Source organism: Endocarpon pusillum (assembly GCF_000464535.1).
Source record: "Endocarpon pusillum Z07020 unplaced genomic scaffold scaffold2623, whole genome shotgun sequence".
Classification (NCBI taxonomy): domain Eukaryota; kingdom Fungi; phylum Ascomycota; class Eurotiomycetes; order Verrucariales; family Verrucariaceae; genus Endocarpon; species Endocarpon pusillum.
Genome location: NW_006916217.1, coordinates 68,887 through 83,925, shown reverse-complemented (window position 1 = coordinate 83,925; position 15,039 = coordinate 68,887). Strand labels below are relative to the sequence as shown.

The window sequence follows — 15,039 nt, the reverse complement described above, 5'->3', positions numbered from 1 at the left end:
CCACATGAGTGGTTGAAGCTGGCAGTATCCGGCTTCAGCAAACAATGAAGAAGTTGATGGAAGGTCATGCTGTCCGATTGTACTTTATCTCCACAGCGCAACGTCTGCAACGATACCACTATTGATCTATCATCTTATGTAATGTGAGTCGCGGTTCCTGCTCTTGTCACAACCTTCCCTGCACGATGTGTGCTCCTTCCTCCCTCCAAGGGCAAAAGGTTCAGATCACCAGCGCTCCTTCTCGTGTCGACATGCGGCTACAGTACACTGGCATCTGCATCTCAGCTTCACACCTCGTCACCGTCAAAGTGCTCTATGGACCGGCAGCTTGTCTGGGACCGCAAACTGGCTCTTCATGCTTCTGATATGTCTCCCATGCCTTTGACGGAAATCTCCGCCAATGTCGGCCGAAATGGCAGCCAGTCCCAGAAGGGCAGACAAGCAAAAGGCCAGGGTCAAATTCCAAGCAAAATCAAGCCGGATGTGGTCTCGAGCATGTTAAGAACGTCAACGGAGACTGGTGACGTAGGACAGTTCTCCGCCCGTCCCTCTAGACTACCACGACCAGCCTCTCGCCTCGCAACACGAAGCAGCTCTGGTTCGCTCAACCCTCCAGCCACTTCTTTCAGACCGAATGCACGAGGGCCCATTCCACCGTTTGATTCACGTCGTCTTCCTCGGCCTGTGCCTTCGTTCTCAGCCTTGTCCCGACATGATACCGTTCGATCGAATCTCACTTCATATCATACCAATCCTAGAACAAGATGTCGTGGCGTGCCTCGGATGCTACATAGGTATGATAGAAGGCCGAGCCCGGCAGCTACTTCAGGGCTCTACACCCATTCATCCTTTGTGACAGTTCGAGGTCGTCCTGGGTACCGGCCAGTCTCGCCTGCCGTCAGCGACGCTCAATCGATGCCTGCGTACACTGGGGTTCCTGGCTACCATCGGGCTGCAAGCGCTGCTACTGTCGGCTCCTCTCCGGCCTCAATGTTTAGTCGCGAGCATCCCTATGCTTATCGGGATGTAAACAATTCCGCCTCATCTTTGGGCAGATTTCCGTCACCAGCAATGCCAGGAGCATATCCGGGGGTCGGAAGGTCACCCTTTCCCTCGAGGAATGCAACTCCTGTCTCAGCGTCTCTACACAACCCAACAAGAATCCCTAATGGCAGTGTGGAGTCTTTTCACACAATTCAGCATTCTGTCACTGGTTCAACAACTCCTGTATACTATGACTACACGGAGGCTTTTGCGGAGAATTATTGCCAGGCGCCGGGACAGGATATATCAATTTCTCCGTTGTTCAGCGCAGACCATGCAATACCCGAACAAGAACCAGCACGGCTGACTCGTCATGCGCAGATTCCATTCGATATGCCAGAAGGGTCTATGTTCAACCCATGTGAGATGCCCACCCAGTACAACCGTAAGGACAGCGGCCAACCGAAGCAGAGCCAGCAAGAAAGGCAGAGTGAACAATTGAAGCAGAGTGAACATTCGATGCAGAGTGAACACTCGAAACAGGGTGAACACTCGAAGCAGAGCGAGCAACCGAAGGAGAGCGAGCAATCGAGGCAGAGCGAGCAATCGAGGCAGAGCGAGCAATCGAGGCAGAGCGAGTGTGATGACAATACAATTCATAAAGTTGAAGAGGAGAAGACTGAGGCCATCTTGATAGACGATAAATACAAGGCTGAAGTAAGTCTTAGACCTGCCTTAGCGAGCTACTGTGGGATTATTGACGCCATTAGGTCACAGTCGAGCGACTCTCCACTGCCCTGGACCAGCATCCCGGGGAAGCGAAGCCACGTCGAGCGTCTGCGCTGTCACGCCGCACGTGGCCAGCTTCTCCCTCAACATCATTCTTCCCGAACGCAAGCCGCAACTCTCGCGACCTGACCAGTCTAGCCGCACGTGTACATTCCCCTGTACTTAACAGCACATCTTCTAACAATATTGGCTTAGTCGATGCAAGTGGGAAGACAGACGATTCAGATTCTTCTCTCAGTACGGATGAATGCGTGGTCGATGTCTGGCAGTTACCTTCGCTCGACTTCACTCCACTATCGTTCCTTCACTATTCACAGGGAGCAGCCGAGAGGTCCAGATCATCTGGTCCAGTCATGAGGTCAAATCCGCCAACCATAATCTCCCCCACCCCTGAAAGACCTATGTCTTCTCAAAGCCGACGAAGATTCAGTAAGATTCTTGGACTGGAGGAAAATGACTACTCGCTAGCTCGTAGCCATCAGGATGTCTCGGGGTCATATAAGAGCCCAAATGCTGGCAGGCTGAAGAGGGTACTAGAGAGTTCTGAAAGGAGCTATTCTGCGAGGTATTCTATACCTGCATTTTCTCCTCGAAACTCAATGATTGCAGAGTCCACCAGAGACAAGGAGTCAAGCCTCGGAAGCACACGCCACGAACAAGGATCTCCATGCGAGAAGTCCACAGTTGAGTCTCTCTTGGATCAACACATAGAATGTCTTGGTCTGCGACCAGGACCCATATCAGAGCCTCTTGAACATAAAGATGATGGTACTCAGGTCTCGATGGTTAGCACAAGTAGGGACGAAAGCACGATCAAGATCATCATCGACCGATTGCCCAGACCTCTGCAGCGGGCACAAACTATCAGCTCGCCAAATGTCTCGATTACTGGGGGCTCAGGACAACGAAAGCTTGTTTCGAGAAGTCTGTTCACGCATGACTGCCTTGGAGAACCGAGACTTGCTGCTGCCCAGTCTAGTCCGCGTGTGCCAAAACTCACTCTCCATGGTTCGTCTTGCAGATCATCCCTGGGCTGGAAAACCCTTGCCTCGAGCTCGAATATATCTTCGGATGATCCCATCATTAATCAGCGGATGACTACCCAGCCTGAGCCTGATGGAGAAAGGAAGTCGTCAACAGAGGGGACCCAGCAATCTCCAAGGGCCTTGCTGGACGCTTCTGGATCGAGTCTTTGGTCAGGTGATAGTGAAGGTCCATATAGCTGGGATGACCGGTTTCCCCCCCCGGAACGAACACGTCGGCGAGCTCCAGAAAGTCAAATATCCCATCGACGTAAAACACGGACAAGGCTCAAGCTAAAAAGAAACTCTCAAAGTCAGGGCAGAATTTATGCAAGCGAGAGTTCCTCGGGCCACGGGAGTTTTCATACTGCAGGAGTACCTTCTCAAGATAGAATCAGTATCCATGAGCCATTAGATGAGCAGAACATAAACACAGTCGAGAGTCATGACACCATTGGCGCTGACCATTATTCGGAGTATATACCGCGGAACACTTTGGCGCAGCAGGCCATGAAGTGTGATCTGCCAGCAATATCTCCAGATATACCAAATCGTCGGTCGAGCGTTGTTGCAGTTGCCGCTCAGAGGATCAAGCGAAGCGTTGATATGGCACGAAAACTGTCGGTCAAGACCATTCGATCTCACCGCAGTAATGCCAGTATAGTTGAGCCACCCAACAGTACTCGCTTGAGCGCTGTGGCACCTCACCTCAAGGCTCCAGACTTGGGTCCTCCGCTGACACCAATGAGCATGAGTTTGAATATGAATTTTGCATTTCCACCAGCTGCCGTAACGGCGCCAGCAGGTCTTCGAGCGACACAAAGTTTCTTCTCTGACGATAGCTCTGCGGTCCAGAATCATCGCGGCAGTCTTCGAAAACGCTTCAACCTGCCGAGCCTGCGGAGTGTTCTACCGTCGTCTCCTAGAGCTCACTCGATGATCAATGTGCCAGGAAGACAAGACCAAGCCGCTCTCTCTCGGCCTCCCCAATCATGCCATCTGCAAGGTCTGAAGAAGCAGGATGAAGAGTATGAATTTGATGGTACGGCTGGCATGTCAGATTTTGCATACTGCAGGAGAAAAATGCTCGACCGAGTCAAAGGTTGGTGGAGAAGGCGATGCGTGCAGGGGAAGCTTGGTCTGAAGCGCAGGAAGGGTGAGCAAAGTCATATGCCGAGCCACTGAGGGTTTTGAGCTGCCACTGCGGTGGGCTTTCGGTACACAAGTCTCTGCTGCTTGGGATTCCGGCCATGATCCTTGACCCTTGTGCTTAACTTGATGCCTACACCTCACTCTCTTGAATTGGCCTGTCAATACGTGTACTTCCCACCTCGATGATAGGACGCAGCGTGCTACTGCCGCAATGCTCCTGCTTCGTGGTCTAGATTTATACGTCACGAAGAGGCACACGAGGAGCGGTTGTCTGGTCGCATAGAATTCCTAGCAATATAGATAGATATACTTATGGCCTCAGCGGAGACAGGCGGCCCCAACGAATGGACCAAAAGGGCCTCGGCTCACTCCATCTGCCCGCCGAAATGGTGAAAGGCACGAATAGACGTAATCGGACTTGTACATGCTCTGCTCGAAGGTTGTATGGCGCGTTGATATCGGCTCGAATATCATATCTTTGACTCAATAGGTGCAGTCTCGGGTATCTTTACTTAATCAAAATTGTGCCTAGCTTAGCTTCCCTCTAACTAGTTAGTTAGGCGCCGATAGCTGACTTCTCGTGCCTGTCTGTTCCCTGCCATCGAGGGTGTTCTACAGAGGCACGAACTCCCATATTCCTCATGCTTATCTAGCTTGGTAGCGGCACCTTTACGTCAAGAAATGGTACGTGAATAACGTTTACACCCTTTTGGGCTGCAGAACGCCTATCGAATCGTGACATCTGACATCTGACAGCTGGAGCCTGGACCGGAGCGACCCTCGGATAAGGGTCAAGTTTCAAGGCAAAGTCAGGAGCATTAAGCGAGCTGACGAGCTGACGAGCTGACGACAGGATCTGCTCGGCGGCAAAACAATTAACTTTGTTGCTCTGTATCACTGACCAGGATTTACCTGTGCCTATAGTCTTCGGAACCGCACCTGACAGTTGTTAGTGTTCAAGTGCCATAACTGTTGAGGTCCAACTGTCGCTTGCAACCATCGGTGGACGATTGTCTTTCAGAAGACATCACGCATTGCTGCCAATGTAAGAAGATGATAGTTTCTTTCTTCTTGGTTCCCTGAGGACCATGTCAGCAGCACTCGGTACGCCCGTAATAACCAGACCAAGTACGGCCGGGGATCTGTGGGTGCAAGGCCGTTCTTTGCATGAGCATCATGTCACTTGTGCGCGACAGCCCCCAAAGCCTCAATCGGGCAACTTCAGATTCAGGCCATGGCCTAAACGAATCGTCGCGGCATCTCGCCAGCCAAGCTACAAACACGTTTGTGCTCAGCACTGCAGCCCGGGGATCTGCTAAAGCACCATCTCCTCTGACTGCTTCATCGTCTCCGCCTCACCGCATTCGTCGTCGTAACCGTATGATCACATCATGTCTCGAATGTCGGCGACGCAAATTAAAGTGCGACAAGCTGCACCCATGCACGAACTGTACAAAGTTTGTGCGGGACTGCGTGTTCCTTGCACCAGCATTAGATTCAGCCAGTCAGCTCAGGTTGACTGAGATTAAGGAGAAGATGGGTGTCTTGGAGAGGGGTCTCGAGGCTGAGGTCGCCAATGCCAAAAAGCAACACCGGCTTCATCTGGACGGAGAAAAAGCGGTATCCAATGAGAACATTGCCAGTTCAGCCTCTGCCCACCACGTCAGGAAAGGCAGTGTTGATCTCCCAGGGGAACTGTCGCATGAGCAGAGTGATGGAGATGGGACTGCGGAGGTTCCCGAGGACGAGAAAGGCCTTGAACCAACGCCGTTGGCCGTGGTTGATGCAGCATACGACGGTGATGCTGATGACGACGTGCTGGACTTGGGAGTCAAAATGGGCAAGATGAGGTATCCGCTCAACTGAACCACGCTACAGATTCTATGGCACTGACATCCTTGCAGAATGACAGAGAGACTTGGAGGGTACTTCAGACCCAAGATGACGGAAGAAGTGTGTAATACGTTTGTTTTGTTGGGATTGCTGCTGACTGCATCTTAGCTTTCCTTCACCTTGAACCTTCCAAGGAGTACTGTCCAGTCACCAGAAGATCAGAGAAGTTCTGTAACACCCATATCGCCCCTCTCGCCGCTGCATGTCCAACAGGTATGGAAAGACAAAGAGACATTCCTTGAGCCAGGTCCAACATATATTGCCCCCGGGTCCGGCTTCTTCTTTGGTAATCCGGGGAGTGGAACCTCCATAATTGACTTTCTTCCCTCAAGACTTGCAGGGGATAGATTAGTCCAACAATATCACGATGTGGTCCATTTCATTGCTCGAGTGGTCCATTGGCCCAGCTTTGAGACACAGTATGACAACTTTTGGGCGAACATCACGGTAGGTATCGAGCCTTTGGGATCCCTACAGGCTGTTGTTTTTGCGGTCATGTTCTCGGCCGTTGTCAGTATGAAGGAAAACGATATCACAGCCCTTTTCTCCGTACCTAAGAGGGATCTCATGGCTAGCTTCCAGATGGCGACGGAGGTTGCATTAGGGAAAGCCAATTTCATTCGCACTACGAAGCTCGAGACCCTGCAGGCATTGGTCATTTACTTGATACCCATGTGCCGCGACGAGATGTCTCGTGCTCATTCCGTGCTGGTCGGAACGGCTATCCGTCTTGCCGAATGTATGGGCATTCACAGGGACCCGCAACAGACTTATGATCTCGGCCCTCTAGAGTCGCATACACGTCGAACTCTATGGTGTCAATTGTGTTTCTTGGATATCAGAACGGCTGAGGCCCAAGGACCGCGTCCGTTGATCAGACGTGATGAATTCGATACAAACTTTCCTTTAAACATCAACGATGCTGATCTGACCTCCAGCAATCCCGAGGAGAGGACTGGCTGGACCGACATGACATTTTCCAGAATCCGCTTCGAATGCAACGAAATGCACCGTGTCATCTGGAACGATCGAAGCCGCCTGGAAAGGAAGCAGATCGGACTCACTCATGTGCTCGGCAAGATTGAGTCTTTTCGAAAAGCCATGGAGGACAAATATCATCCCATCATCGATGAAAATGTGCCACTGCAGAAAGAAGCAAAGATTGTCATGAACCTTCTACTTCTCCGAATGCATATCATGGTTTTACATCGTTACCATACCTCTTCCCGGGTCGGCATACCGGATCGACTTCGTCAGATCATACTCTCCACAGGAACGCAGCAGATGGAAGACGCAATTCGCCTGGAAACAGAACCGGTGCTGCAACCTTGGGCTTGGTATTGCGGTGCTTATCAACAATGGCATACCGCCTTCCTTCTCCTTGTGGAGGTGTTCTCATTTCCGATGCGGCGGGAAGCAGATCGGATATGGCGCATCGTCGATTACGTCTTCGAGACTGATCCCTCCATGACCAGAGAACAAAAAGGTCGGGCCATACTTTCAGAGCTCAGAGATCGCACCCGGGCCTACCGTGACTTTCGAAAGATCAGAGCACCGATCAACATGATGTCTCGGATCTGTACTGCACCATCTCAGAAGCCGGATCAGGAGGAGGGTAGGAGTACTCTTCTCGACTTTAACAGCGACCCTACACCTGCTGCAAGCCGGTCTATCCAACGTCCTCCTCTGGCCTACCGTCTATCGTACGGCCTTGCAGAACAACCCCACATTATATACACTGGACAAGGTAGTCTCAACCAGCCAATCGGCAAGCAAGCCCCTAAGAGCCAGGTCAAACATCGAACACCATTCAACTCCGCGTATGCAGTAAGGCCAATCACTGCAGTTGCTACCACCGCAGCGGCCAACCTTGGGCAGATTACAAAAGCCCTTGCGGACGCGCCCTCACCTATCTCTTCTGCTGATTCAGTATACGGCCGGAACTGGACCTTTGATACGCCCTCTACCTTTTTCATGGCACAATCGCAAATTAAGAAACCTGAGCCGAATAAACTGCCTGGCGAGCAGAGAGCGCAGGCTAGCCCACCACGAAGCGATGTTACCAGTACTCCTAATAGTTATTCAAACCCCAGTATCCCTGTTATGGGTGCAAACAATCCTCTTGCAGATATGTGGAGTGGTGGAACAGACAATGGAGATCTAGGACAATCAGTGCGTCCACCTCCAGGACTGGTAGTTGATGAGAATCCTTCGGGAGTCATATCACCTTCAATCATATCGCCTGTCAGCGGTAGAAGGAGTCTTCCACTTAATCAGCAAGCTGCTGGAATGCCTGGATTGGACTCTGACATGATGATGGTGGATATTGATTGGGTAAGTCTCCTGAATTGGAAATATTTTCTTTTTCACGAGTGCCAATTTGCGGTGTCCCTCTTGCTTCGAGTCTTCCTGGTCTCACCACTATTTCCTGCATATTTTCTTCGTTCTCTTTGCCGACCGTGGCGCAGGACCTCCTCTTTACTCTCTATATCTACCATATTCCTTATCGCTCCACTATACAACTTCATCTATCTTCATCATTACCTTATTTCTATAGATCAAGCTTTGAAGAGAGTGCTGACAACGTCTTTGGCCAGAGCGAATGGGACAAGATATTTCCCCCGGAAGTCAACACAGGCATCCTGAATGCGCCGGTAGCACAACAGTTTTGATATCGTGCAATGCGATAGTATAGCGGAGGGCAGATGACAGATTAAGTTTCTGCAAAGACTTCACCACATCCATCGACACATTCGCCTTTCTCACCGCATGCCAGGGATTACATGCACCGGCTTGCGATACACCCATCAGGCAACAGCTGATTGACATCTCCCGCTTTCAACACACGACTGCAGACTTACAATACTCTATTGCGTCAAAAGATATAAGCACCACCTTTCTTTCCACATGTCTTGTCCAGCTATCCATAGCAGATACTTACGCTACCGTCGATCGTAGTTTAAGGTGAACATCGAGCCTTTCCGTTAAAGAAGCTCTAGGGATAGAGGATCACCACCTCAGTGCCCGATCTGGTGGCCTTTTTCTTCAACTCTCATTCTTTTGGCACTACTGCTCGAGGAGGTAGAGCAGCGTCTGCAAATTGGCCTTTTCGGATGGCGTCCTTCATGCCTTCTGCCGCGGCAGTCCGGATTGTCACTCACACAAAGCGACAGGTAGTGGCAGCCCAGTAATCATCATCTGTTCACCCAATCATCATCTGTTCACCCTATCAACCTGGCAAGAAGCTCTCTATCGTCCTCTGTGCCTTCGAATGAACGATTCAACATTGTCTTCGGCAACTCGACTCGTGTAGGACATGTCTCCGATGATGAGACAACCGGAAATAAGCAAATATTGTCTCAACTGCGCAAGGAAAGAAGCCCTATTGGGCGCTGATCTATAGCCTAGACGTCGAGATATGCTCGTAGGGACATAACTGACAACAAATCTCTACCTTCTGCATGTGTCTCGGCTTGAACCATTTTGACTTCTGATCTCGCATTGTAGGTACCTCTTCTGGGTAATCTCTCCGCCCATCTCCGATCACCTATTGCTCGGGTTTTCAATAACCAACAGTGTTGTGGTTAGGCCTATACCTAAATACCTCTAAGATATCCCCTGTGTCAGTGTTTACGAGTAAGTTTGATGTTCTTTCTGCCAAGGCTGCAGAAAGAATATGACGCTAAATCACGGGAACGCTAGTCCCAACAAGGAAGGATACTACTTCGGTGACCCAAGGGATAGAGAACGAGCAACTCAGGTTAACAGTACTTGTACGGTATGCGTAAACAGTTTCAGATTTTCTTCCAAACCCACACCATCTAATCGTCGGATACCTCGCAATCTGTTGAACCGCTTCACCAATCGTTTAAGCGGCCATGACAAGACACGGTCTCGCCTTTCCAAGCTTTCCACGCCTTCAAGTTGTAACAAAACACAATCTTGGCGTTAAGGCCGCTCAACATGGACTCTCAATCGTTATTGATTCAGTATTAATTCAGCATTAATTCAGCGAACAGTCGAAGCTCAGACACACGCTCAGCCAGCATTTCCGAACCCCACAGTGTGAACCAGCAACACGCACTTTGAACTTTGAACCCCAACCCGGTAGTCACAATGGATCGAATATCGCCAGAAATCCTCTCAATCATAGTTGGGTATCTTTACAGCCCTCCACCAGAAGCAACCACTCGCATGCCATGGGATGATCCTCCCCCACCTCCAACCTTTGTCCCATACGCTTGCATATCTCGACAATGGCAGCTCGCCGTCGAAGCTCACACTTTCAGTACTATCAATCTATCGAGTGACGAGCTTGATCAATTCTCGGAGATCTTCTCTAATGTGCGCCGAAGAGGGTATTTGAAGAGCATCGAATATGATGTTCTTCTGTCCACCTACAGTGAAGGTAGGTGCGCCAGGTTTGAGACGACAAAGGAGAAGGAGGAAAATGATTGAGTGTTCGAGCGAGGAGTCAGGGGACTATTTGAGGTGCTGAAAGGCTGGGAGGAGAGTCGTGGACCATCAAGGCTGAGATTGAAAGCCTATTCGCCCATGGACATGGGATCCAGGTCTTACGAAGCCGATCCTGGTCTCGAAGACGAGAGGACAGAGGGACATTTTCTCGAATTCCCAGACGATTCCAAGTCACTGCCCGTTGTACCAAGAATCACATCATTCGAACTCGAAGGAAGTGGTTGTCGCCATCTTCACCTTGATGCCGTTGGCAAGATCCTAGCTGCCATCCCACAGGTAGAGAGACTGGACCTGCGTCTCTACGAGCCCAAAATGAAACGAGAAGCAATGAGACGAGACCACCGAAACGCTTTGGCCCAAACCTTCACCCGTCTCTCCCCCCTCCCCTCTCTGAGAACCTTGCATCTCCACTACGAGTCCCGTGAACCTCTCAACCACAGTTTCAATCCAGGGGACCTACGATCACCTAATCAGACCGTCGATGGACTCAGCATCGCCCTCCACACCCTTTCATCCTCACCAGGCAGCGTCCTCAAAGAGCTCTACCTGTCCGGCCCCTTCATCCTCTCACCCCACCCCTTCTGGCCTCCTCATGACGAGGAAAGCACCAACGAGAAGCTTTCCCCTTCAACTCTCCAACGCGTCACAATCGAATCCAGCGTCATCACTCCAGAAGGAACGTGGTACTACACCGGCGACCCAGCCTCTGTACCCATCAATACCGACGAACTTAGAGGAGCCGACGATCCCGACTCCGACTCTGACTCCGAATCCGACTCCGACTCTGATTCCAACTCAAATGCGAGCACCGACTCCCTAGTCCCAGACTCCTTCAACGCCCGCCGCGAAGCTCTCCTCAACGGCGACATCCCCAGTCATAACTGGCGTACGCAGCTGGACGCTCCGCACGTCGATAGCTTGATCAGCGCCATCGCGAGAGGTGTGCAGAACATGCCAGACCTGAAAGGACTGTCATTGAAGATGGGTCTGCAGCTCCAAGGGTTCAGTGCTTTGATTGTTGAGGTTCTTGATGCGGGTGAGGAATTGAGGGATCCGCCGGTTAGTGGGGAGGTGGATGGAATGGGGAAGAGGAGGTTCAAGGTTTGGGTTGGTAGTGAGACGAGCTGGGAGATGGATGAGAATGTCAAGGGGGAGATGAGGAGGTCGCTGGGTGAAGACGGGGTCGTGACGGTGGAGACTTGGCCTGCTGATCCATAATACGCACAAAACAGCGTCCCAGAACTGATTGCCGCGTACAATAACCGCCTAGACACTTTTGATTACTCGTTCAAGATTTATGAATCGCTCTGATTGATTATAAGTGGCATTCTTTTGAGCGCGGCTTTGGGTGAGCAAAGGAGGCTGTCTGCTTTTCCAAATGCAAGCGGTAACACGAACACCGGTCTAGGTACGGCGCGGGCGATCATCGGTGACGTCGGAGTATGTATCATTACAGCTAATTCCCTTTGAGCATAGCTGCTCTGTACAGAGTAGGCTGACATGTAAAGATACTAGCGGTGAAGCAAAATACGTTGTAGATAAGAAGATTTGACTGGATTACAGACGACCAAGCTGTGTATCCTTGTACTCTCTAACTACGTGTTTTAAGAGGGTCTCTTCCTGCTAAGTAGCATGCCCAATGCCGAGATTGCGTGCCAAACTGGCCAACAACGAACAGGCAGGTTAGATAGGAGAATGAACCAAAATCAACCAATCAGCCCCCATGGAGTTCAACAAGTTCTCCCCCTTCAGCTATGGGAGACGACCAGCAATCAGCCGTCTTTATGATTAGCAGCGCTGCACCATGACCACATTAGCTCGTCCGTGATCTGCCGCAAGTCTATCGAAGGCCCAGAATCTGCACCAGGATGGAATTGGGACCGGACTCTATCAACACGGCAAATCAGTTCAGCTATACTTCCCTTCCTACAGCTCGCTCCGTTCGCTTGTTGGAACTCCATCCACCACTGGCAGATGGTGGCACTTGTTTCACACTATTCACGACCGAGCTGGAGACTGCACCGGCTTATGATGCTTTGTCATATACATGGGGAAGTCCAGCCTTGCCATACATTGGGCCAGATCGTGGAAGCGTCTCACCCATCGCTGCACCCTTTGTCGTGAATTGCAACGGCAAGCCGTTCCTCGTTCATGAAAATCTGAGAGATGCATTGAGGATGCTCCAGAGCCTTGACTTTTCAGCCGTCGGCCAAATCAAATCCCGATATCTGTGGGTTGATGCAATATGCATCGACCAGACAAATTTGGCAGAACGTGCCGCCCAAGTGCGTCTGATGGACCAAATCTATCAGCAAGCCGAAGTGGTCGTCTCGTGGTTGGGACCAGAGGACGAAACAACGTCAGATTTGTTCGTAGTTATCGAGAATCTCTCCACCATATCGCCCGACCTATACAGCTGTGTCAGCATGGAAGACATTTGGAGGCCAGAAATCTACGCCTCGAAGCTCGGAATTTTGCCCTTGACGCAGAAACATTGGCTAGCGTGGGTCGCTTTCATGCATCGCCCCTACTTCGCCAGAGTGTGGACCGGATGTCACGTGATATATAGCGCTGCAACAAACGCTACTGGATTCTGCGCGTCTTCGATGAATTGCTGGTTATCAAACGGTGGCGTATTGTGCGATGTTTTGAATGCGTTTTATCACAGATTTGTTACGCGTTTCGCCTCGAATTAACATGTAATTTTAGTATTGACGTTTCGCGCTATTTCGCATGGATTGGCAGTTTGATATAGCAATTTGGTATGTATAAATAGGCTCTCCTTGCGCGGTCAATTAGATAGAAAAACTTGCTATTCAGATTCTATTCTCCTGATTAGTCAGCAACGTTCGACACAGAGTTTGGGTTGTGCAGGAGATTTTCTTCGCAAAGGACATTCTGTTTCTCTGCGGCTCAAGAGTGTTTCCGTGGTCCACAATGTCGGCTGCGCTACGCTTCGTGGTGCATAGTGGATGGGGCATACTGCTCCACAGCGAGCAAATGCGATTCAACCAGAGGTTGACAGATAATGTGGGAGTCTATTCAAGGCTTATCGAGAGCAAACTTGATTCAGGACAAAGCGCGTGGGGTTTGTTTCACGCGAGAGATGCGGTAAGAGAGTCTGGAAAGAAGTGGAATTTTGCGCAGCTTCTTTCAAACCACCGATACTGCAAAAGCAGTGATCCTCGTGGCATGGTTTATGCTCTCCAGGGAGTGGCGCGAAAGGCTCGCAGGCCGTTCGATACCCAACCTAAGCTCTTAGATATCGATTATCGAATCTCTGTTCAGCAACTCTACACTCGGACAGCTAAAGAATTGCTTCGAGCCTGGGGCGACTTGGGATTTCTCGCCCAGAGAGAGCAGCAATCCCGTACTCGAATTGTTGGACTGCCTTCATGGGTTCCTGATTACAGCGTTGAGCTAATGCCTAAACCACTCTATAAAAGGGGGCCGAACTGCAACTGGTGCGCTTCCGGTGCAATCAAATGGAGGCAAGACGATCGAGACCTCGAAGACAGACTGCTAGAGGTGCAGGGCATGTCCGTTGGAGCAGTCGAAGCGACGGCAGCAGATCCAACTCGTCTAGGCGAGGAAGACCTGCATATGTTTTAGGCAGGTGTCTGTGAAGTTGCCAATGGTTGACCCGTGCCGTACTCTCTCCCCGAGGTCCAGTGAGTTGAAACCGATATCCTAATTACATGCGCATGTTGCCAGATGGCGGCGGGCAAGCGTTTGAATCCATTAACTTCAAGCACAGGCAAAAACAGAACTCCATGCAGCAATGGTCCTATGTCGAGCCATGATACTAATCTCAGCATTTCATAGGGATGCAAAGGAATGCCCATCCAGAGCCGAGGTACTGTGGAGGACTTTGGTGGCGGACACCTACAAGGGTCTACACCCTGCACCCGACGACTGTGTCGAACAGTTTATGGCTCATGTCAGTTGCCTTGTAGGTAAGATAATGCTTATTAAAAGACAAGAAAGGCGTGATCCCCGGGGGTTTCTCCATGCACGCTCATGGAAAGACCAGATTAACCAGCGGTTCCAAAAGGCTTTCCAGGGCAAGACCGATGCAGACCTCGACCAACGCACGGGACCGTGGCGTCGACTCTTTGACGCGGAGCCAGAACATTCCGAGTACAACGTATATGTGTAAGGGAGATCAAGTTTGGATTCTGGCTGGGGCAAACACTCCCGTCGTCCTACGCAGACTCGAGAACGGCCATTATCAGTTCCTTGGGGAAGCCTACGTGCATGGTATCATGCATGGGGAAGCCACAGATCTTATTTCGGAGTCGAGTAGTCTCACGCTTGAATAAGCTCTGAATAACACTACGACATTCCCACCATGGAATGATGGAAATCACATCAGAGCTTGTTCACTTCAATCGAGTCTTAAACTTCAAATGCTTTGCAGCGTGAAGGATTTCATTTAGTAAAGCGAAATGATACACTGAACACATAACTTAGCGAAAGTGGAGGATTTCTGCTTTTGAGCCTTCCCATCTCACCTTATGTTATCATTCTATTACGCTTGGTAAATGACCATCCTCTGCTCTCGCCGCAAATTTTTGCCCCGCGGCGCCACCAATTCGAGGGTAACATTAAGGAATTCGTAAGAATTTTGCAACGCACAGTAAATAACGGCACTTGGCTTATATCTTTAGCTACCCTTCTCCTAGTGAGATGGATACACGCAGAACAAGCTTTTCAGTGACGA

At 50.5% G+C, this 15,039-nt stretch overlaps 5 protein-coding genes across 5 annotated transcripts; all 5 read left to right on the top strand.

The window, feature by feature from the left end:
* Positions 1-315: 315 nt before the first annotated feature.
* Positions 316-3,980, top strand: EPUS_07707 (uncharacterized protein; the record flags this gene model as incomplete). The annotated part of the gene is made up of 2 exons (XM_007803683.1): positions 316-1,701; positions 1,755-3,980. The coding sequence occupies 2 exons, from the start codon at positions 316-318 to the stop codon at positions 3,978-3,980; spliced, it is 3,612 nt and encodes a 1,203-aa protein (XP_007801874.1).
* Positions 3,981-5,123: 1,143 nt separating this feature from the next.
* On the top strand, positions 5,124-8,512 carry EPUS_07706 (uncharacterized protein; the record flags this gene model as incomplete). Its single annotated transcript, XM_007803682.1, has 4 exons — positions 5,124-5,797; positions 5,852-5,900; positions 5,949-8,174; positions 8,438-8,512. The coding sequence occupies 4 exons, from the start codon at positions 5,124-5,126 to the stop codon at positions 8,510-8,512; spliced, it is 3,024 nt and encodes a 1,007-aa protein (XP_007801873.1).
* Positions 8,513-9,956: 1,444 nt separating this feature from the next.
* EPUS_07705 (uncharacterized protein) lies at positions 9,957-11,534 on the top strand (the record flags this gene model as incomplete). Its single annotated transcript, XM_007803681.1, has 2 exons — positions 9,957-10,248; positions 10,342-11,534. 2 exons carry the CDS (start codon positions 9,957-9,959, stop codon positions 11,532-11,534), a joined length of 1,485 nt encoding a protein of 494 aa, XP_007801872.1.
* Positions 11,535-12,184: 650 nt separating this feature from the next.
* EPUS_07704 (uncharacterized protein) lies at positions 12,185-13,012 on the top strand (the record flags this gene model as incomplete). The annotated part of the gene is made up of 1 exon (XM_007803680.1): positions 12,185-13,012. One exon carries the CDS (start codon positions 12,185-12,187, stop codon positions 13,010-13,012), a length of 828 nt encoding a protein of 275 aa, XP_007801871.1.
* Positions 13,013-13,253: 241 nt separating this feature from the next.
* EPUS_07703 (uncharacterized protein) lies at positions 13,254-13,928 on the top strand (the record flags this gene model as incomplete). The annotated part of the gene is made up of 1 exon (XM_007803679.1): positions 13,254-13,928. The coding sequence occupies one exon, from the start codon at positions 13,254-13,256 to the stop codon at positions 13,926-13,928; it is 675 nt and encodes a 224-aa protein (XP_007801870.1).
* Between the last annotated feature and the right edge of the window lie 1,111 nt (positions 13,929-15,039).